The sequence below is a fragment of the Chiloscyllium punctatum genome, chromosome 26 (assembly GCF_047496795.1).
Source record: "Chiloscyllium punctatum isolate Juve2018m chromosome 26, sChiPun1.3, whole genome shotgun sequence".
Lineage (NCBI taxonomy): Eukaryota > Metazoa > Chordata > Chondrichthyes > Orectolobiformes > Hemiscylliidae > Chiloscyllium > Chiloscyllium punctatum.
Window position 1 is genome coordinate 6153654 of NC_092764.1, and position 24776 is coordinate 6178429.

General features: G+C 44.0%; 1 protein-coding gene across 2 annotated transcripts in view; it reads left to right on the plus strand.

Annotated features, from left to right (window-relative positions):
* The window catches only part of nae1 (nedd8 activating enzyme E1 subunit 1), a 64983-nt gene that overhangs the window by 36930 nt on the left and 3277 nt on the right, over positions 1-24776 (plus strand). For both annotated transcript variants that reach the window (XM_072595817.1, XM_072595818.1), the window contains 3 exons: positions 12212-12251; positions 13734-13820; positions 16605-16697. In XM_072595817.1, coding sequence (XP_072451918.1) covers positions 12212-12251; positions 13734-13820; positions 16605-16697 — 220 coding nt within the window. The remainder of the gene's footprint in view (positions 1-12211; positions 12252-13733; positions 13821-16604; positions 16698-24776) is intronic.

A 24776-nucleotide genomic window follows, 5' to 3' on the forward strand; every position in this document is an offset into this window, starting at 1 on the left:
ATAGATTTATATCATTTTTAGATTTTTATCTGCAATGTTTTGCTTTTGTGTTTATGTGGCTCATTCCTCTACCTTTTCAAGAATTATACAATCAAGCAAGGTACTAGGAATTGAAACAAAACAAAGAATTTCAGATGTTGTAAATCTGAAACAAAAGCAGAAAATGCTGGCAAAACTCCGGTCTGGCAGCATCTGTGGGAAGAAAGCAGAGTTGATGTTTTGAGACATCAGAACTGTTAGCAGCTAGGCGAAAGTGGTATTTATGCAAAAGATGAAGTTTGTTGGGTCAGCGGTACTGAGAGTAACCCATTTAATATGGTAGAAGGCCCAGGAGTAGGTGAGAATCCTGTCACCTTCTATAGGATGCTATGACAAGACACATGTTCCCTTCCCTGTAAGCATTCCGCAGGGACCATTCCCTCTAGTCCATGCCTCCTCCACTCCCAACACCACCTCCCATCCCTATGGCATCTTACACTTTCTGCGATTGAATAGGAATACCTGCCTGTTTAGGACCACCTTCCTTACTATCTAAAGTCCCAGACACAGCTACTAAGTGAAGCAGCAATGTACCTGTACTTCATTCAGTCTAGTTCACTGTATTTCATTGTTCAGTTTAGTCTCCTCTACACTGGGGGGATGAATTGTAGACTGAGTGACCACTTTGCAGAACACTGGCATTCTGTCCTCAAAAGTGAGCTGGACTTCCAGTTGGCTGCCACTTCAACAGACCATCATGTTCCCATATCCAAATCTCTGTCGCAAGCCTGCTACAATATTCCAGCGAGTCTCAGTGCAAGCTCGAAGAACAACATCTCATTTTCCTCTTGGGTACCTGGAGTCTCTGGGACTCAACATCAAGTTCAATAACTTTACAGCCTGACTCTATCCTTCCTTGTTTTTATATCCACCCCATACTCGGACCTCTTATGACTATGGTTGCTTTTAGTACAGTCGCCTGTTCTGACCTACTCCTAGGCCAATTATCAGACCAGACCCTGCTGAGTACCGCCAGCAATTTGTTTTTATTTCAACCGGAATTGAGCTGTTTTTGGATTGTGTTGTGTAATGGGAAAGGCTAATTAATAACTTTGTTGTAAAGGAGCCTTTGGGAAATGGTAGCCATAACATAGTAGTGTAAATATCTTAAGTTTGATAGTTTCAGAATGTCACAAAGGCCTTAAGTCTGTGCCAAGGAAACTGAGGGTATGAGGGGGCAAGCTAGCTATGGTGGATAGGGAAAATGCAGAAGGATTTCATGGTAGACGGGTAAAAGAAATGTGACAAATCTGTGTTACTCAGTGGGAAAGGCCAATTAACCCGTGATCAATAAAAGAAGTTAAAGGTTGCATTAGATCAAAGGAAGTAGCTTACATGAATGCTGGAAAGAGTGGCAAGCCTGTGAACTGGGAGTGATTTAGGATTGGCAAAGGAGGACCAAGGAACCAATAAGGAAATGGAGACAGGAATATGAATGTAAGGAATGAGGTACACAGGCTTTTGCTGTCTGCATTTATTGTTATAGGAAAGAGAAAAAGGTTAACAAGGAGAAATGGAGGCCCATTACAAGTGGGAATGTGAGAATTTGGAAAAAAGAATGGAAATGGAAGAGAAACTAAGCAGTTACCTTCACTGAAAATCTCCAGAAAAACTAAGCGACTTAGAGACTTGTATAATTGGGGAACCAATAAAAGTTAGATTTAGTAAAGAGGGTGGACTTGAAAACTTAGCTGAATTAAGGGTTGATGCATCCCTTATAGCAGATAAATTTCATCCCAAAATGTTGAAGAAAACAACAATTGGATTAGTGGACGTATTGATGGTTACCTTTTCTAACTCCAGATTCTAGAAAGGTTGCTACAGCCTATAATTGTAACCAGTCAAGACTCGTAGGGCCATAGTCATAGGGGATTCTATTGTGAGGGGAGTAGATAGGCCAAAAACGGGACTCCCGAATGGTATGTTGCCTCCCAGGTGCTCTGGTCAGGCGATGTTACCGATCGGCTGCAGACCATTCTGAAAGGGGAGGGTGAAAAGCCAATTGTTGTGGTGCATATAGGCACTAATTATATAAGTTAAAAAAATGAGATGAGGTCCTGAAAGCTGAATTCAGGGAGCTAGGAGAGAAGTTAGAGAAGGACCTCAAAGGTAGTGATCGCTGGATTACTACCAGTGCCATGGTGCTAGCCAGAGTAGAAATGAAAGAATAGGCAGGATGAGCACGTGGCTTGAGGGAGGGGTTCAGATTTTTGGGACATTGGGACCGGTTTTGGGGAAGATGGGACTATTACAAATTGGAGATCTATACCTGAACCAAAATGGAACTAATCTCTTTCGGGGAGTTTTGCTCCTGCTGTTGGCGAGGGTTTAAACTAATGTGGCAGGGGGCTGGGAACCAGAAGAGAAGACAAGTAGGCAGCGAGGTGGAAACTAGAGACTGTAAGGATCATGAAGTTAGCATTACCAAGTGGAAGAGTAGGCCTAGAGCAGATGAACGCAAAAGAACTGGCGGCCTGAAGTGCATCTACTTTAATGCAAGGAGTATAGTGGGTAAGCAGATGAACTTGGATTGGTTCCTGGGAGTATGACATTATTGCAATCACAGGGACTTGGTTGAAGGAAGGACATGATTGGCAACTAAATGTTCCAGGATATAGATGCTTCAGACAGGACAGGGAGGGAAGTAAAAGTGGGGTGAGGAGTCGCATTGCTGGTCAGGGATAATATCATGGCTATGATAAAGGAAGATGCTATGGAGGGCTTGAGCAGGAGGCATTATGGGTAGAGCTAAGAAATAAGAAGGGTGCAGTTACATTATTGGGGCTGTATTACAGGCCTCCCAACTGTGAGTGTGAGGTAGAAGAACAAATAGGTAAACGGATTATGGAAAAATGTAGAGGCAACAGGGTGGGGTGATGGGAGGTTTTAACTTTCCCAACATTGACTGGGATACACTTAATGTCAGAGGTCTGGATGGGGCAGAATTTGTAAGGAGTGTCCAGGAAGTTTTCTAGAGCAGTATGTCAATAGTCCGGTGAAGGAAGGGGCCATATTGGACCTGGTACTGGGGAACAAGCCAGGCCAGGTGGTAGAGTCATAGAGATGTACAGCACGGAAACAGACCCTTCCATGCCAACCAGATATCCCAACCCAACCTAGTCCCACCTGCCAGCACCCGGCCCATATCCCTCCAAAATCTTCCTATTCATATACACATCCAAATGCCTCTTAAATGTTGCAATTGTACCAGCCTCCTCCTCTTTCTCTGGCAGCTCGTTCCATACACGTACCAACCTCTGTGAAAAGGTTGCCCCGTAGGTCTCTTTTATATCTTTCCCCTCTCAACCTAAACCTATGCCCTCTAGTTCTGGACTCCCCGACCCCAGGGAAAATACTTTGCCTATTTACCCTATCCATGCCCCTCATCATTTTGTAAACCTCTATAAGGTCCCCCCTCAAACTCCGATGTTCCAGGGAAAACAGCCCCGGCCTGTTCAGCCTCTCCCCATAGCTCAGATCCTTGAACCCTGGCAACATCCTTGTAAATCTTTTCTGAACCCTTTCAAGTTTCACAACCTCTTTCCGATAGGAAGGAGACAAGAATTGCACACAATATTCCAACAGTGACCTAACCAATGTCCTTTACAGCCGCAACATGACCTCCCAATTGCTGTACTCAATTCTCTGACCAATAAAGGAAAGCATACCAAACACCTTCTTCACTATCCTATCTACCTGCAACTGCACTCCAAGGTCTCTTTGTTCAGCAACACTCCCTAGGACCTTACCATTAAGTGAATAAGTCCTGCTAAGATTTGCTTTCCCAAAATGCAGCACCTCTCACTTATCTGCATTAAACTCCATCAGCCACTTCTCGGCCCATCTGGTCACCCTCTTCGTTGTTCACTACACCTCCAATTTTGGTCTCATCTACAAATTTACAAACTGTACCTCTTATGCTCACATCCAAATAATTTATATAAATGACAAAAAGTAGAGGGCCCAGCACCGATCCTTGTGGCACTCCACTGGTCACAGGCCTCCGGTCTGAAAAACAACCCTCCACCACCACCACCTTTGAGCCAGTCCTGTATCCAAATGGCTAGTTCTCCCTGTATTCTGTGAGATCTAACCTTGCTAACCAGTCTCCCATGGGGGAACCTTGTCGAATGCCATATAGATTGTAACTACCGCTCTGCCCTCATCAATTCTTTGTTACTTCCTCAAAAAGCTCAATCAAGTTTGTGAGACATAATTTCCCACACACAAAGCCATGTTGACTATCCCTAATCAATCCTTTCCTTTCCAAATACATGCACATCCTGTCCCTCAGGATTCCCTCCAACAACTTGCCCACCACCAACATCAGGCTCACTGGTCTATAGTTCCCTGTCTTGTCCTTACCACCTTTCTTAAACAGTGGCACCACATTAGCCAACCTCCAGTCTTCCGGCATCTCACCTGTGACTATCCATGATACAAATATCTCAGCAAGAGGCCCAGCAATCACTTCTCTAGCTTCCCACAGAGTTCTAGGGTACACCTGATCAGGTCCTGGGGATTTATCCACCTTTTATCCATTTCAAGACATCCAGCACTTCCTCCTCTGTAATATGGACATTTTGCAAGATGTAACCACCTATTTCTCTCCAGTCTATATCTTCCATATCCTTTTCAGTTGCGGTGGGTGATTTCTTTGGGAATAATTACCACAATTCTGTACGTTTTAGAATATTTGTAGACAAAGGTGAGAGTGGTCCTAAGGGAAGAGTACTAAACTGGGCCAAGGCCAATTATATCAAAATTAGGCAGGAGCTGGGAAATGTGGATTGGGATCAGCTATTTGAAGGGAAGTCCACATTTGATATGGGGGAGGCTTTCAAAAATAGGTTGAAGATAGTGCAGGATAGGCATGTCCCTTTGAAAACAGGAAAGGCAAGATTTGTGAACCATAGATTGCAGGAGAAATCGTGCGACTAGCCAAGAGGAAAAGGGAAGTGTACATAAGGTCCAGGCAACTAAGAACAGAATGGGCCTTGGAGGAATATTGGGAGAGTAGGACCAATCTTAAACGAGGAATCAAGTGGGCTAAAAGGGGTCATGAAATAACTTTAGCGAGCAGAATTAAGGAGCATCCCAAGACCATTTATGCTTGTATGAGAAGCAAAAGGGTAACGAGAGAGGGGTTAGTCCTCTAAAGGATAAGGAAGGAAGGTTGTGTGTTGAACCTGAGAAAATGGGTGATATTCTGAATGATTACTTTGCATCAGTGTTCACTGAGGAGAGGGACATGATGAATGTTGAGATTAGAAATAGAAGTTTGTTTATTCTGGATCACATTGACATAACGAGGGAAGATATGTTGAGTAGGCTAAAGGATATTAAGTTGGACAAATCCCCAGGACTGGATGGGATCTATCCCCGGTCGCTGAGGGAGGTGAGAGAGGAAATAGCTGGGGCCCTGACAGATATCCTTGTAGCATCTTTAAATACAGGTGAGGTGCTGGAGGATGGAAGGTTGCTCATGTTGTCCCCTGTACAAGAAGGGTAGTAGGGATATTCCGGGTAACCACAGACCACTGAGCCTGACGTCAGTGATGGGAAAGTTGCTGGAGAAATACTAAGGGAGAAAATTTATTTATTTATATTTGGAAAAGAATGGGCTTATTAGTGATGGGCAACATGGTTTTGTGTGGGGGAGAAGTGGTCAAGTTGATAGATGGTGGAAGGGCTGTCAGATGTCATATACATGGACTTTAGCAAGGTGTTTAATAAGGTTCCCCATGGTAAACTAATGGAGAAAGTGAAGTCCCATAGTATGCAGGGTGTTCTAGGTAGGTGGATAAAGGACTGGGTAAAAATGAGGACTGCAGATGCTGGAAACCAGATTCTAGATTAGTGATGCTGGAAAAGCACAGCGGTTCAGGCAGCATCTGAGGAGCAGGAAAATTGATGTTTTGGGCAAAAGCCCTTCATTAGGAAAGAGGCAGAGTGCCTGAAGGGTGGAGAGATAAATGAGAGAGGGTGGGGGTGGGGAGAAAGTAGCATAGAGTACAATAGGTGAGTAGGGGTGGGGATGGAGGGTGGGATGGATAGGTGGAAAGGAAAATAGGTAGGACAAGTCATGGGGACAGTGCTGAGCTGAAGGTTTGGAACTGGGGTGAGGTGGGGGAAGGGGAAATGAGGAAATGGGAGATGTTCCCTAAAGCGCTCTGCTAGGAGGCATCCAGTCTCCCCAGTGTAGAGGAGACCGCATCGGGAGCAACGGATACAATAAATGATATTGGTGGATGTGCAGATAAGACTGATGGATGTGGAAGGCTCCTTTAGGGCCTTGGATGGAGGTGAGGGAGGAGGTGTGGGCGCAGGTTTTGTAATTCCTGCGGTGGCAGGGGAAGCTGCCAGGGCGGGAGGGTGGGTTGTTGGGGGGCGTGGACCTGACCAGGTAATCATGGAGGGAACGGTCTTTGCGGAAGGTGAAAAGAGGTGGGGAGGGAAATATATCCCTGGTGGTGGGGTCCGTTTGGAGGTGGCGGAAATGTCAGATGATTTGGTTTATGCGAAGGTTGGTAGGATGGAAGGTGAGCACCAGGGGGGTTCTATTCTTTTTATGGTTGGAGAGGTGGGGTCTGAAGGCGGAGGTGCGGGATGTGGACGAGATGCATTGGAGATGCATTAACCACGTGGGAAGGGAAATTGCGGTCTCTAAAGAAGGAGGCCATCTGGTGTGTTCTGTGGTGGAACTGGTCCTCCTGGGAGCAGATACGGCGGAGGCGGAGAAATTGGGAATACGGGATGGCATTTTTGCAGGAGGTAGGGTGGGAAGAGGTGTAATCCAGGTAGCTCTAGGAGTCGGTGGGTTTGTAAAAAATGTCAGTGTCAAGTCGGTCGTCATTAATGGAGATGGAGAGGTCCAGGAATGTGAGGGAGGTGTCCGAGATGGTCCAGGTAAATTTAAGGTCAGGGTGGAATGTGTTGGTGAAGTTGATGAATTGCTCAATCTCCTCGTGGGAGCACGAGGTGACGCCAATGCAGTCATCAATGTAGCGGAGGAAGAGGTGGGGAGTGGTGCCGGTGTAATTACGGAAGATGGACTGTTCTACGTAGCCAACAAAGAGACAGGCATAGCTGGGGCCCATACGTGTGCCCATGGCTACCCCTTTGGTCAGGAGGAAGTGGGAGGATTCAAAGGAGAAATTGTTAAGGGTGAGGACCAGTTCAGCCAAACGAATGAGCGTGTCGATGGAAGGGTACTGTTGGGGACGTCGGGAGAGGAAGAAACTGAAGGCTTGGAGACCCTGGTCATGGCGGATGGAGGTGTAGAGGGATTGGATATCCATGGTGAAGATGAGGCATTGGGGTCCAGGGAAATGGAAGTCTTGGAGGAGGTGGAGGACATGGGTGGTGTCTCGAACATATCTGGGGAGTTCCTGGACTAGGGGGGATAGGACAGTTTCGAGGTAGGTAGAGATGAGTTCAGTGGAGCAGGAGAATGCTGAGACAATGGGTTGGCCAGGGTGGTTAGGCTTGTGGATCTTGGGAAGGAGGTAGAACCGGGCTGGCATCTTCCCCTGCCACCGCAGGAATTGCAAAACCTGCGCCCACACCACCTCCCTCACCTCCACCCATGGCGCCAAAGGAGCCTTCCACATCCATTAAAGTTTTACCTGCACGTCCACCAATATTGTTTATTGTATCCGTTGCTCCCGATGCGGTCTCCTCTACATTGGGGAGACTGGACGTCTCCTACAGAACGCTTTAGGGAACATCTCCGGGACACCCGCACCAATCAACCACACTGCCCCCTGGCTCAACATTTTAACTCCCCCTCCCACTCTGCCGAGGGCATGGAGGTCCTGGGCCTCCTTTACTGCCGTTCCCTCACCACCTGACGCATGGAGGAAGAACGTCTTATCTTCTGCCTTTGAAACACTTCAACCCCAGGGCATCAATGTGGGCTTCACCAGTTTCCTCATTTTCCTCTTTCCCTCCTTTCTCTCCCCCCCCCCCCCCCCCAAACCCCACCTCACCTCAGTTCCAAACCTCCAGCTCAGCACTGCTCTCATGACCTGTCCTACCTGCCTATCTTCCTTTTCGCCTATCTTCCTTTTCACCTATCCACTCCACCCTCCTCACTGACCTATCACCTCCATCCCCTCCCCCACTCACCTATTGTACTCTATGCTACTTTCGCCCCACCCCCAACCTCCTTTCATTTATCTCTCCACCCTGCAGGCACTCTACCTGTATTCCTGATGAAGGGCTTTAGCCCAAAACGTCAATTTTCCTGCTCCTTGGATGCTGCCTGAACTGCTGTGCTTTTCCAACACCACTCTAATCTCGGATAAAGCACTGGTTGAGCAACAGGAGAAAGAGTGGTTGAAGGGGGTTTCTTGAAATGGAGAAGGGTGACCAGTGGTGTTCCACAGAGATCAGTGCGGGGGCCACTGTTATTTGTAATATACATAAATAATTTGGAAGAGGGCATTGTTGTTCTGATCACTAAGTTTGCAGATGACATGAAGTTTGGTGGAGTAGCAGAAACCATAATGGCCTGTCAGAAAATACAGGAGGATATAGATAGACTGGAGAGTTGGGCGGAGAAGTGGCAGATGGAGTTCAATCCAGGCAGACGTGAGGTGATGCATTTTGGGAAGTCTAATTAGAATATAATCCTAAACTGTAAACAGAAGAGCCTTGGGAAAAGTTGAAGAGCAGAAGAGATCTGGGAGTTCAGGTCCATTTTACCCTGAAGGTTACTGCACAGGTGGATAGAGTGGTCAAGAAGGCATATAGTATACCCAGGCCTTCATTGGACTGGGTATTGAGTATTAGAGCTGGCAAGTCATGTTAACATTGTAAAAGACACTGGTTTGGCCGCATTTAGAATACTGTGTACAGTTCTGGTCGCCACATTATCAAAAGGATGTGTACGCTTTGGAGAGGGTGCAGAGAAGGTTTACGAGGATGTTGCCTGGTATGGAAGGTGCTAGCTATGAAGAAAGTTTGACTAGGTTGGGTTTATTTTCATTAGAAAAAAGGAGATTGAGGGGGGACCTGATCGAGGTTTACAAAATCCTGAAGGGTATAGACAGAGTAGATAGAGACAAGCTTTTTCCCAGGGTGAGGGATTCAGTAACGAGGTGTCACTCGTGCAAGGTGAGAGGTAAAAAGTTTAAGGGGGATACACACGGAAACTGCTTTACACAGTGGGTGGTAGGTGTCTGGAATGCGTTGCCAGCAGAGGTGGTAGAGGCAGGCACGGTAAATGCATTTAAGATGCGTCTGGACAGGTGCATGAGTAGGTGGGGAGCAGAGGGACACAGATGGTTAGGAATTGGGCGATAGGTTTAGACAGTGGATTTGGATCAGCTCAGGTTTGAAGGGCTGAAGGGCCTGTTCCTGGGCTGTAAACTTTCTTTATTCTTTGTAACCCTGTGCTTTAAGAAGGGAGGAAGAAAGCTACAGACCTGTTAGCTTGACGTAAGAGAGAGATTCTAACATTTCACCTATTATAAAGGCATCTGACAACTGGACACTTAAAGAAATGGCAAAATTGGGCAGAGTCAACATGGGTTAATGCAAAGGAATTCATGTATGACAAACGTGAGTTGTTTGGGGATGTTACTTGTAGCTTAAACAAAGGAAGACCAATGGGTGTACTGTATTTAGAGTTTTAGAAGGCTTTTGATAAGGTCTCCCATAAGAGGATGACAAATAAAATTAGAGCACATGACAGAGGAAAACATTCTAGTCTGAATTGAGAATTGGCTGTTGTACAGAGTAGAAATAAACAGATGATTCTCAGGATGGTAAGTTGTTACTAGTGGGATACTAGAAGAGCAGTGCCTGGTTCACAAATATTCACGAATCCTCACTTTCACCACAACTGTTCATGGTCTACAAAATTGATTTGGATATGGGAGCCGATTGTAATATTTTGAAATTTTGTTGATGACATTTAAACTGGGTAGGTTTGAGTAGGTTTAGTAGGCTAGAATGTGGTAAATGAAACATAATGTGAATAAGTGTGAAGTTTGGTGGGGAACAATAGAAAGGGACAATATTTCTTAAATGTTGAGAAGTTGGGAAGTGTGGGTGCCTAAAGGATCTGAATGTCCAGGAGTTACCTATGTAACCCATGTCCATGTAGCAAGTGATCAGGAAGGCAAATGTTATGTTGTCATTCGTTTCAAAGGGGGTTGAGCACAGAAGATTTAATGTTGCAGTTGTGTAGAATCTTGGCGAAATCACACCTGGAGTACTGTTGTACAGTTTTGGTCTCCTTGTTGAAGGAAGGATAAATATTTGCTGATCAACCTGTTCTGAGATGTTATCATGCACCTCTTGAACAGGCAGGACTTGAACCCAGGCTTTTTGGCTCAGAGGTAGGAACACTACCATTACAACATTTGCATTTCTAAGGAATGATGTACTTGCCAGAGACAGTTCAAATGGATATTCATTGGATTAATCTCTAGAATGGTGGGATCTACTTGAGAGGTTGAAGAAACTATATTTTGTAGAGTTTAGGCAAATAAGAAGTGTTATCACTGAAACTTACAAATTCTTAATGGGACATAACAGGCTGATATAGATATAATGTTTCTTCTGGCTGGTGAGTCTATAGCTAGGGAATATAATCTCAGGATAATAGGCAGCCATTTAAGATTGAGTTGAGGGAGAATTGTTTTCACGGAGTGTGGTGGATCTTTGGAAATCCAAACCCAGAAGGCTTTGGAAGCGCAATCATTAAGCCAGTTTAGTATAGAAATCGATAAGTTTCTAGAGACTATTAATTTCAGTTAGCGATGTGAAATAGTGCAGGAAAAGTATTTAAATAGAAGATCAGCCAAGTTCTAATTGAATGTTGAGGCAGACTCAATGGACCAAAGGACCTATTCCTGTTCCTATTAAACCTTTATTGGCTGCTTTAAATAGCCATCTAGATGTTTTCTGGCCCCTACTACTTCTGTCCATAGCTCTGCAACTTCTCTTCCAAGTATTTATCCAATTTAGATTTGAAAGTTACAAGTTGAAGGTGCTTCCACTGAACTTCACACAGTCTTTGTCAAATCATAAGGCTAATGTTCTCGTGTCACTCTGATTCATTTGTCTATTAAAGTAAAGCTATGTCCTCTGGCTTCTGGTCATTGGAAAGGTTTCTCCTGGTTTATAAAACCCTTCATCATGTTGAACAGCTTTATTTTCAGAAAGCTCCCCTTCACCGTAAAAAAATGGAGCACTGAAGTTCTGAAACAAAAACAGAAAGTGCTGAGTAAAATCTGGCATCGGCTAGAGAGAAAGTAGAGTTAACATTGGACTCCGTGTTAAATCTGCTTTCTGTTCACAGGTACAACCAGTCCTGCTGAATTTCTCCAACAATGTCTGCTCTTGTTTCTCCTGTTCACCACCTCTACTTTAAAAAGCACAAAACAAACTTCCTGCGACCCTCCTCCACTCTGGAGACCTGAAAGCAGTTTTCAGTTGCTGTTAAAAAGTACAATGACAAAGATTTAGTGCAGCGGGCCCCTTCAGATTGAAATCCACAGAATGTGATCTGTTCTGGGTAAATCACCACAAGTTACCTCTAGTCCGGCTATTTAGAGTCATAGAAATGTACAGCATGGAAACAGAGCCTTTGGTCCAACTCCTGAAGCAATCTCAATCAAGTACTGAAACAATGATTTAAACTTTATTGCAAGTAACAATCAAACTAAGACCCCTCAGTAAGCAAGTTAAACCTCTCAACCCAACTTGGCTATTACCCAATTAATTGTGGAATTTAGTTACAATTCTAACCAATAGTGTCTGTCTTTGCAAATTTCCAGAGTTTGATCCTTGTGCAATATTGTTCTTCAAAGTTTTGCTGTGCGGTCTATCCTGTTCTTTTTCTTACAGTTTTATACGAGGTGGCTATTCAGCCCATCATGTGTGCACCAGCTTGTTAAATGATCTTCTGCCAGTCCCCAATACCTTGCACACTATTTCTATCCAAATAATTATCCAAATCCACCAGTTGCTGGTGGATTAACATTAAAAACTAACATTAAAAATTATGCATAGAAATCCCACAGTTTACATCACAGTGGACATTCTCTATTCATGATTTGAGAATGGGACATGGATTAGCTTCTGTTATGGCCATTGTTGATTCATTGTTTTTGTGTTGCGATGTCTAATTTAAAAATGAATTGTGTTCCTTCTGCAGCCTCCGGATACCATCTCTGAGAAAGACATTTGGCTTTTCTGTAAGTGACCTTGCTGCAACCACTAGTTGGCAGTGCTTTGCCATTTTGACAATATATATAAGAGCTTAATATTATCAAACTGCATGAAGCAACAAAGTGAATAGGATAGTGTGGTGATGATGTTATTAGACACATTACCCAGAGAATGAGTTTAAGTCCCATCCTGGTAATTTACAAATTTGTATTGGTTAGAGCATGTAGAAATGAAAAGATGTGGGATTGTTGTGAACATACTGTTGATTCACTAACATTCTTTAGGAAAGAAAAGCTGCCATCATTGCCTGCTGTGGTTTATGTATGACTCCAGTGCCACCTAAAAGTTGCTGACTCCTCGTTACTACGTGATGTGGCTGAGAAGATGGATCAGAGCTTTCAGAAGGCCCACACTCTCTTTGCAGTGCAGTTAAGAATGAACATTAATGCCAGTGATGCCCATATTTTGGGATGAATAAACAAATTTCATCTTTTCCTGATCATTGCTTTTTGCAAAAGTCCTGAAATCATTTCCCTTTGTTTTGATTATTCATTTCATGTGGGATCATTTCAGAAAGGGTAGGGTTCCCATGATGCTGCAAATTCAATTTTGTATTGACCTGCTAATGATTTGAACACCTGCCATCATTGAGGAGATCAAGTGATTAGGTTTGTGTCGTTTTGCACAAGGGTGCATCGGTAGCTGCCAGTTCCTCCTTCACTGCTGGATTTAACAGTTACACCTGTAACAGGGCGCAACAGCCCAAGGTTCATCACAGAATTATACATTAGACAGAAACTGACATATCAGGAGACATTAGGATAGTTGCCCAAAAGCTTAATAAATGTGTGAGGCTTTAAGGGTGTTTTAGGAAGAGTTTATTCAGCCCTTTGAGCCTGTTCTGCGTTCAGTTAAAACACACCTTTTAAAGGAGATGAGAGGTGAAAAGATTTGGAGACTGAATTTTAGCATATGAGTTATGTCCCAATCTGACATCCCATTGCTGAATTTCATTCTTAGCCCAGTTGAGATCAGATGTCTTGCTGTGTGAAAGAGTAGTAGGTCCTGTCTGATGTCCTTGTAGTGGCAGGGGGCTGCTTCAGCAGTAGCAGAGTCCCATATCCATTTCATAAACCTGGGAACAAGAAGTGAACTTTGTCTTAATTTCGTCTAAATGATTTCTTTTTATTATTTCTATAATTAAAATATCATTGAGTTATGGTGACTTGTAGACTTCTCACTATATTTTCATAAATACAAGTGATAGTAAATGACTCTTCTAACCTATAGGTTTAAAGATGGTTAGTGTTGTAAGTTGATACAGGAATTATTTTTCCAACTTTTCTTGATAGCAGAACTTGTCTGCAATTTAATCAGAAGGGGGAAGGGGTGATAATGCTCTTGAGTATTTTGTCACAGTTTCCCCTAATTTGTTTTGAGTGAACTTTTAGTTTGAACTAATTTTTAGTTAGTTCCTAATCCTGATCATGGCTGTCTTTCCCCACCAGGCAGGAATGCTGCTTTTCTACGCCTTGTGCGATGTCGTTCACTGGCGGAGGAGTTCAATGCAGAAACGACAAATAAAGAAGAAATAGGTAAATGTTTTCAATTTATGGGGGCTACGAATATCATTATATTTTTTAAAAAAATAGGCATGAGCAGTAAGCCAGACTACGTCTGACGATGAAAGATTGTGACAAAACTGTTGTACTGTTTTACAGGAGTTTTGCAGTTGTAAGCATTTAGTTTATTAGTTCAGAATTTTGGAAGACCATGTGTTCAACTGCGTCAAACCTCTGTACTGTAGGTGTGTTACACTGTCAGAGAGGCTGAACCTCCATTTTACTGTCGAGGGTGTGGTGCTGAAAAAGCACAGCGGAGCAGGAGAAACGATGTTTTGGGCAAAAGCCTGATGAAGGGCTTTTAACTGAAACATCAATTCAAATGCTGCCTGACCTGATGTGCTTTTCCAGCACCACACCCTCCATCTAATTTGCAGTCCTCAGTTTCTCCTCCATTTTACTGGTCAGGGGATACCATACATCGCTGTTAAAATCCACTTGGCAGGCAAGGGAGGCATATTGTAATTGAAGGATGTGTTGGCATTATCTGCATTCACCACATTATATCACAGAATTGAGTGATAAGCCCCATGTGGTAGAAGGCTCTTAAAGTTTGTACTAATGACTTATCCATGAGATGGTACAAGATGATTAGGGGTTTAGACAGGGTTGACCATGAGAACCTTTTTCCACGGAGTCAGCTATTACGAGGGGACATAGCTTTAAATTAAGGGGTGGTAGGTATAGGACAGATGTTGGGGGTAGATTCTTTACTCAGCGAGTCGTGAGTTAATGGAATGCCCTGCCAGTAGCAGTGGTGGACTCTCCCTCTTTATGGGCATTTAAACGGGCATTGGATAGGCATATGGAGGATAGTGGGCTAGTGTAGGTTAGGTGGGCTTGGATCGGCGCAACATCGAGGGCCAAAGGGCCTGTACTGCGCTGTATTCTTCTATGTTCTATGGCGGTCAATTACACCCAACCGATGTGGCTATGTCTATGAATACCATTTCCATACTGTAGGGAATCTAATCTAAACACCAAGGTAGAAACAATGACTGCAGATGCTGGAAACCAGATTCTGGATTAGTGGTGCTGGAAGAGCACAGCAGTTCAGGCAGCATCCAAGGACCTTCGAAATCAACGTTTCGGTCAAAAGCCCTTCTTTAGTTGACGGGGTGACGTTGAGGCACCTTCTTGAATTGCTGTATTGAACATGCTCCTACAGTACTGTTCGATAAGGGTTTGATCCAGCATCATCAAAGAAGCAGTCAAGAATGACCCAAGTGAGGATGATATACGATTTGTTTGAGAACTTAAATCTGATGGTGTTCCTGTATGTTTGGTGTCCTTCAAGAGGCACTCGTATTCATCAAATTTAAGCTTTGTAGAAAAGTGAAAATTTTGAGAGATTGTCTAAAGTGAGAGAGATTTGTTGCTTGATGTGTTCCTTTTGATTCTGTGTGGTTGTATGCTTCATCAGTAAACTTCACAGCTAATTTTCCACCTTTATTTGGAAGTCACAGTGGGCAGTTCATTCACATATAATTCTCAATCCAGAAATATTTTACTCCCATTTATGAACAATGAACATCAAAACTTGTCTTTTATTAGCACCTTTTTAATTGTTGACTGCCAGACTCTGCACATGTAGGCAGCACCAGTAGCTGCTGTGGCTTTAGCTGCTAGTTCCGATGCTCTGGCATAATCTCCCTAAATCTCCCTCTGTCTCTTCCCCTTCTTTAAAATGCTAATTTAAAACCAGTGTCTATGCCAAAGGTTTCCCCCATCTGTCACAATATCACATTTACTCCCACTGCACATTTAACCATCTACAAGATGCACAGCAGCAATTGCTTCAGTAGCATCTTCCAAACCTACACCCTCCACCACCCAGGGCCAGAGTGTGGGACTACCACCACTTGCAAATTCTCCTCCAAATCATTATCCTAATTTGTAAATCTATCACTGTTCCTTCATTGTCACTAGATCAAAACCCTGGAGTAGCTTCCTTAACACAATTGTTGGTGCGTCAACACCACGTGGACTTCAGGGAGCAGCTCACTACCACTTTTTGAAGAGCGGTTTGGGATAGGCAGTACTTTTAACGCTGGCCTTGTGATGTCCATTGCTTAGAAGAAAGAACAAGAATAGGCTACTCCGCCCTTTGAGCCTCTTCCTCTATTCAATAAGATTATGGCTGATCTGATTTTTAACTTCAGTTGTACATTTCTGCATATCCCCAGTAATCTTTCCAGAATCCAGAATCTTTCTACTCTACCTTTAAAAATGTTGACAGATTTTGCATCCACTGCCTTTTCATGAAGGAAATTCCAAAGACACTGAGCCCTTTGCCTCATCTCTGTCTTAAATGGGTGGCATCTTATTTTTAAACTAGATTCTCCAACAAGAGAAAACATCCTTTCCACATCCGTCTAGTCATGTACCTTCAGGATTTATATGTTTCAAGATGAACAACCTTATCATCAAGTTTTGATTGCTAATTATTTGACAACAGAGCACTTTTTTATCTGTTGCACTTCAGATAGAAATGAAAGGTAGAATATCTGTCTTGTACTTTGCTCAATAATATTAAACCATTTGTCTGTGGAAATGGTCAATGTTCCTTTCTGCATGTAGCATAGTTGCCCAGTCTCGATCAGTGTTGCTTGTTTCTAATCAACTTCACACAGTAACTGATCACTGAACTGCGACCTTTCCCATCAGCTTGTTCCAAAACCTTTTCCAGGATGCTTGACCTCTCCTCTTCACTGGGGCTGTAAAACTCTGGCTAATCCTGTTTCTTTTGTCATACAGCATCTTGTATGGAGAATCTCGACAGTGAAATGGTTTTGTACATAATGCTCCGAGCTGTGGATTGTTTTCACAGGCAACATGGGCGATATCCAGGTATGTAATTCCATGTCGGTTATGGAACTATCTCCTGACACTTATTTCCTGACTAGGTGTAACTCACCAGTTCAGATTAACTCCATATGTTTTTCAGATTGAAATTCGTAATATAGAGGGGCTTGGTTAACTCAGTTGGCTGAATATCTCGTTTGCAATGCAGCATGAGGCTAACAGTATGGGTTCAATTCCTGAACTGGCTAAGGTTACAAGAAGGACTGTCCTTCTCAACCTCTGCCCTTACCTGAGGCATGGTGACCCTCTGGTTAAACCGCCTGTAACTGTTTCTATCTAATGAGAGTGCGGCCCTATAGTCTGGTAAGACTAGGTAACTTCACCTACATATGAATATTCTCACCTCTCCGCACCAGTTCTCTTATTCAGTGTCACTGTGGCTCAATGGATAGCACCCTCGCCTCTGACTCCGAAGTTTGTGGGTTTCAGCCCATTAACCAATCGTGCACCAAATTCTGGGCTGGTGCTCCAGTGCAGTACTGAAAGAAAGCCATACAGTCACTTCTGTCCTTCAAATGAGACATAACCTGAGATCCCATCCACCCACTCAGCTGTGTGTCAATGTTTCCATGTCACTATTTCACAAGAGTGTAAAGATATCCAGCAATCAATATCACTTGGGGGGAAAAAAACTTAACTGATCACATTGCTGCCCATGGGAGCTCATGCATAAGTTGGCTGCTGACCTTCTAATATTAATACTGACAATGTTTTACAAATTTCATTTGTTAGCACAAAAAGCATTTTGATCCAGCCTCAGGTTGTACTGAACTCCACAATACCTTTTTATCCCCTATCCCTTTGTACCTCTGCATAACTAAAATCTATCCATCTCGGATTTAACATTCGAAGTTGACCTCGTGCCAGTTGCTGTTTGGGGAAGCAAGTTCCTAACTCTTGTCACCCTTTGTCATAGAATAGAATTATAGAATCCCTACAGTGTGGAAGCCAGTCATTTTGGCCCAATTTGAGTCCAAGCTGACCCTCCGAAGACCATCCCACCCTCCCACCCAGATCAGACACCCCCAAAACCAAAAATAAAACCCTATCCCTATAACCCTGCATTTCCCATGACTAATTTACCTAACCAATGCACTATGGGCATTTCACATGGCCAATTCTCCCTAATCTGCACGCCTTTGGATTGAGACGAAACCGGAACACCTGAAGAATCACACACAGACACTGGGAGAATGCGCAAATTCCATACAGGCTGGAGGATGGAATTGAACCTGGGTCCCTGATGCTGTGAGGCAGGTGTGCTAACCACTGAGCCACCATTGCACCCAATTGCATATTGATGTGTCTACTATCTTGTGTCCTAAATGGTCTGATTATATTTTTTTAGACTACATATTCTTGAACTATATGTTCACAGCCAAAAGAATTTTTTTTTTCTTATCTACCTGACCATCCCATTGCAAAGGTGATAGGCTAATAGCATTATTGCTAGACCATTAATCCAGAAATTCAGCTAATCTGCCATGGTAGATGGTGGAATTTTAATAAATTAAACTTTTTTAAAAATCTGTAATTAAGAATCTGCTGATAGCCATGAAGCTTTTGATCAATTGTCAGAAAAACCCATCTAGTTCAGTAATGTCCTTCGGGGAAAGATGTCTGCCAACCTCACTCACCTGTTCTGGCCTGCATGTGATTTCAGATGTACAGCAATGTGGTTGCCTCTGAAATGGCGTAGTATGTCATTCCAATGTAAAACTCCACAGCCAAGTCTCAACGAAGAAAGGAAACCAGGAAGACGACCTAAGCAAAAACAGCCCTGTGTACCCTGCATAGTCTTTCTTACTAATACATGGGAATGAGTGCCAAAATTGGGAGAGCAGTCTCACTGACAAGTCCAGTTACAGCTTTACAGTAATTGTAAGGTATAATTCCATGAGTATGTCCCAGCCACTACCATCACTATCCCTGGATATGTCCTGACAGGGTAAAAACAATGACTGCAGATGCTGAAAACCAAATACTGGATTAGTGGTGCTGGAAGAGCACAGCAGTTCAGGCAGCATCCAACGAGCAGTGAAACACCACCGCAGGAACTGTAACTACCTGGTCAGGTCCACACCCCCCTACGACCCACCCTCCCATTCTGGCACTTTCCCCTGCCACCGCAGGAACTGTAAAACCTGTGCCCACACCTCCTCCCTCACCTCTATCCAAGGCACTAAAGGAGCCTTCCACATCCATCAAAGTTTCACCTGCACATCCACCAATATCATTTATTGTATCCGTTGCTCCCGATGTGGTCTCCTCTACATTGGGGAGACTGGGCGCCTCCTAGCAGAGCGCTTTAGGGAACATCTCCGAGACACCGCACCAATCAACCAAACCGCCCCGTGGCCCAACATTTCAACTCCTCCTCCCACTCTGCCGAGGACATGGAGGTCCTGGGCCTCCTTCACCGCCGCTCCCTCACCACCAGATGCCTGGAGGAAGAACGCCTCATCTTCCGCCTCGGAACACTTCAACCCCAGGGCATCAATGTGGACTTCAACAGCTTCCTCATTTCCCCTTCCCCCACCTCATCCTTCCAGCTCAGTTACTGTCTCCTTGACTTGTCTGACCTGCCTATCTTCTTTTCCACCTATCCACTCCACCCTCTCCTCCTTGACCTATCACCTTCATCTCCTCCCCCACTCACCCATTGTACTCTATGCTACTCTCTCCCCACCCCCACCCTCCTCTCGCTTATCTCTCCACGCTTCAGGCTCACTGCCTTTATTCCTGATGAAGGGCTTTTGCCCGAAACGTCGATTTCACTGCTCGTTGGATGCTGCCTGAACTGCTGTGCTCTTCCAGCACCACTAATCCAGTATGTCCTGACAGGACAGACCCAGCAGAACTGTTGGCTACAGCTGTAAGCTGTAGTTGCCTCATCATTGACTCTCAACCTCATGATGTCTCATGGCATCAGGTTAAACATAGACCAGGAAACCTCCAGCTGACTACCATGTACCGTCCTCCTTTGGCTGATGAACCAATAGTCCTCCATGTTGAGCAACACTGGGAAGAAGCACAGAGGGTGGAAACACACAAAATGTACTCTGTTTGGGCGATTTCAATGTCCACCACCAAGAGTGTCTCAGCAGCAGTACTAAAGTCCTGGGGAGTGTTGCTGAACAAGGAGACCTTGGAGTGCAGGTTCATAGTTCCTTGAAAGTGGAGTCGCAGATAGTTACAATCAGCCTTTCTCCACTATTATATCTGAATTGGAAGGGGACTAATATACTGGCAGGGAGATTTGTAAGAGCTGTTTGGGAAAATTTAAACTAGTACGGTGAGGGTGTAGGACCCAGGGAGATAGTGAGGAAAGAGATCAACCTGAGACTAGTACAGTTGAGAAAAGAAGTGAGTCAAACAGTCATGGCACTCTGGGACAAAGCAGAGAACAAGGTAGGACTGATACATTAAACTGCATTTATTTCAATGCAAGAGGCCTAACAGGGAAATCGGATGACTTCAGGGCATGGTTAGGAACATGGGACTGGGATATCATAGCAATTACGGAAACATGGTTCAGGGATGGACAGACCTGGAGGCTTAATATTCCAGAATATAAATGCTACAGGAAGGACAAAGGGAGGCAAAAGAGGGGGAGTGCCGTTTTGGATAAGGGCTAGCATTACAGCTGTGCTGAGGGAGAATATCCTGGAAATACATTCAGGGAAGTTATTTGGGTGGAACTGAGAAATAAGAAAGGGGTGATCACCTTATTGGGATTGTATTATAGACCCCCCAGTAGTCAGAGGGAAATTGAGAAACAAATTTCTAAGGAGATCTCAGCTATCTGTAAGAGTAATAGGGTGGTTATGGAAGGGGATTTTAACTTTCCAAACATAGACTGGGACTGCCATAGTGTTAAGGATTTAGATGGAGAGGAATTTATATTCCTGTTAAGGTGAAATGAAAGGCTGGTAGGTATAGGGATTGCTGGATGACTGAAGAAATTGAGGTTTTGGTTAAGAAAAAGATGTCAGGTATAGACAAGATAGATCGAGTGAATCCTTAGAGTATAAAGGCAGTAGGAGTATACTTAAGAGAGAAATCAAGAGGGCAAAAAGGGAACATGAGATAGCTTTGGCAAATAGAGTTAAGGGGAATCGAAAGGGTTTTTCAAATGTGTTAAGGTCAAAAGGTTAACTAAGAAGAGAATAGGGCTGCTCAAAGATCAGCAAGGCAGTCTTTGTATGGAGTCGCAGGAGATGGAGGAAATACTAAACTAGTATTTTGCATCAGTATTTACTGTGAAAATAGACAAGAAAGATTTGGAATATAGAGAAATAGATAGTGACATCTTGAAAAATGTCCATATTACAGAGGAGGAAGTGCTGGATGTCTTGAAATACACAAAGGTGGATAAATTCCCAGGACCTGATCAGGTGTACCCTAGAACTCTGTGGGAAGCTAGGGAAGTGATTGCTGGGCTCCTTGCTGAGTTATTAGTATCATCGATAGTCACAGGTGAGGTGCCTACACTGGAAGTTGGCTACCATGGTGCCACTATTTAAGAAAGGTGATAAGGACAAGCCAAGGAACTATAGACCAGTGAGCCTCATGTCGGTGGTGGGCAAGTTGTTGGAGGGAATCCTGAGGGACAGGATGTATGTGTATTTGGAAAGGCAAGGACTGATTAGGAATAGTCTGCAGGGCTTTGTGCATGGGAAATCATGCCTCACAAAGTTGATTGAGTTAGTTTGAAGAAGTAACAAAGAGGATTGAGGGCAGAGTGGTGGACATGATCTGTACAGACTTCAGTAAGGCGTTCGACAAGGTTCCACAATGGGAGACTGGTGAGTAAAGTTAGATCTCGTGGAATACAGGGAAAACTGGCCATTTGGATGCAGAACTGACTCAAAGGTAGAAGACAGAGGGTGGTGGTGGTGGTGGAGTGTTGTTTTTCAGCCTGGAGGCCTGTGACCAGTGGAGTGCCACATGGATCGATACTGGTTCCACTACTCTTCTTCATTTATATACATTATTTGGATGTGAGCATAAAAGGTATAGTTAGTAAGTTTGCTGATGACACCAAAATTGGAGGTGTAGTGGACAGCGAAGAAGTTTACCTCAGATTACAACAGGATCTTGATCAGATGGGCCAATGGACTGAGTGGCAGATGGAGCTTAATTCAGATAAATGTGAGGTGCTGCATTTTGGGAAAGCAAATCTTAGCAGGACTTATACACTTAATGGTAATGGGAGTGTTGCTGAACAAAGAGACCTTGGAGTGCAGGTTCATAGCTCTTTGAAAGTGGAGTCGCAGGTAGATAGGATAGTGAAGTAGGTGTTTGGTAGGCTTCCCTTTATTGGTCAGAGTATTGAGTACAGGAGTTGGGAGGTCATGTTGTGGCTGTACAGGACATTGGTTAGGCCACTGTTGGAATATTGTGTGCAATTCTGGCCTCCTTCCTATCAGAAAGATGTTGTGAAACTTGAAAGGGTTCAGAATTACAAGGATGTTGCCGGTGTTGGAGGATTTGAGCTATAGGGAGAGGTTGAACAGGCTGGGGCTGTTTTCCCTGGAGCGTCAGAGGCTGAGGGGTGACCTTATAGAGGTTTATAAAATTATCAGAGGCATGGTTAGAATAAATAGACAAAGTCTCTTCCTTGGGGTGGGGGAGTCCAGAACTAGAGGGCATAGGTTTAAAGTGAGAAGGGAAAGATATAAAAGGGACCTAAAGGGCAATGTTTTCATGGAGAGGGTGGTACATGTATGGAATGAGCTGCCAGAAGAAGTGATGGAATCTAGTACAGTTGCAGCATTTAAAAGGCATTTGGATGGGTATATGAATAGGAAGGTTTGGAGGGATAGGGGCTGGGTGCTGGCAGATGGGTCTAGATTGGGTTGGGACATCTGGTTGGACTGAAGGGTCTGTTTCTGTGCTGTACATCTGTACGACTCTGTGACTGTATGATATGCTTTCCTTTTTTGGTCAGTGCATCGAGTACAGGCATTGGAAGGTCATGTTGTGGCTGTACAGGACATTGGTTAGGCCACCTTTGGAATATTGCATGCAGTGCTGCACTCCTTTCCAAAGGGAGGATGTTGTGAAATTTGAAATGGTTCAAAAACTATTTACAAGGATGTTGCCAGGGTTGATAGTTTTGAGCTATAGAGAGAGGCCGAACAGGCTGGGGCTGTTTTCCCTGGAGTGTCGGAGACTGAGGGGTGACCTTAGATGTTTATAAAATCATCGGGAGCATTTCCCTGAGATGGGGGAATCCAGAAGTAGAGGGCATAGGTTTTGGGTGAGGTGGAGAAAGATATAAAAGGGGCCTAAGGAACACTCTTTTCACACACCGCGTATGCGTGCATGGAAGTAGCCGACAGAGAAAGTGGTGAAGGTTGGTACAATTACAACATTTAAAAGCCATCTGGATGGGTATACGAATAGGAAGGGAATTGGCCAAGAGCTGACAAATGTTCTGTGTTCTAAATGGGACTAGATTAATTTTCGATATTTAGTAGGCATGGACGAGTTGGACTGAATCGTCAGTTTCTGTGCTGTACATCTGTGACTCTATTGATTTGAGTTGGTCAGGTCCTAAAGGATGTAGCTGCTAGACTGCGTCCACAGTAGGTGGTGAGGGTACCAACAAGCGGGAAAAACATACTTGTCCTCATCTTTACCATTCCACCAGCTGCAGATACATCTGTCCATGACATTATCGGTAAGAGCAACCACCGCAGCGTCGCCCCCATTGTGTTGTGTGATACTGTAACCATGCTAAATCGGACAGACTCTGAATAGATGTAGCAACTCAAGACTGGGCATCTGGGCACTTAGGTGCTGTGGGCCATCAATAGCAGCAGAATTATACTCCCAACACAATCAGTAACCTCATGGCCCAGCATATCCCCCACTCCCCCTAAGCCAGGGGATCAACCCTGGATCATTGGAGGGTGTGCAGGAAAGCAAGCCAGGAGCAGCACCAGTCATACCTGAAGATGAGGTGATGACCTGGTGACAACACGAAACAGGACTACTTACGTGCTAAACAGCATAAGCAGCAAGTGATAGAGCTAAGCATTCCTCCATTCTGTAGATCATATCTAAGCTCTGCAGTCATGTCATGTTCAGTTGTGAATGGTGATGGACAATTAAACAATACACTAGAGGAGGAGACTCCACAAATACCCCCCATCCTCAGTGGTGGTAGAGCTCAGCAAAAGATGAAGCTGAAGCTTTTACAGCAATCTTCAGCCAGAAGTACCAAGTAGATTATCCATCTCCGCCTCCTCCAGTGGTCCCCAGCATCACAGATGCTAGCCTTCCATCAATTTGTTTCACTCCATGTGACATTAAGTAACTGAGGCACTGGATACTTAAAAGGCCATGGACCCTAACAACATTCTGGCAATAGTACTGAATACTTTTGTTTCAGAACTTGCTGCTCCCTTAACCAAGCTCTTCCAATGCAGTTACAACACTGGCATCTCCCTGACAATGTGGAATGAACTCCTAACTCCTAACTTTTAACCATTCAGAAAGTAATCTTTCCTTTTAAGATCCAAAATAAATGACCTCATAATTACCAAAATTGAGCAAATCTGTGGTAAATTGATCTCATTCACTTAATGAAATACCTTCTTTTAATTGAATATTTGTCAGCAGTTTATAATGCTGCCACTCCTTGTACCATTGGCAAATTTGAATGTGAGATTTTATATCATAAATACATAGAATAATTGAGCACAGGATAGCAGATAAACTTGTTATTAGTACTGACCTGTGACCAGCTGGTTAGTTGTGAGAATGTGCACTCCTGTTTACTAACTCCATCACAGTTAACTTCTTCCTAGCTTGCTTCCTCCTAATTCTGGCCTGAAGTGGGGACCTCAGTTTATTCCGTCAGGGCTTATTCTGTCATTTTCTGCGATATCGCTTAGGTGGTTCTACCACCACGAGCTTCCAACAGAATCACTCTACTTCCTGAAATAATAATGATGGCAGAGTGGGTCAGTGGGGATGCAGGAAATAAACTTTAGAAAAACCAGGATATGTTCCCTGAACCACTGACCTCAGCGGGTCCATCAGTTGAGTGTG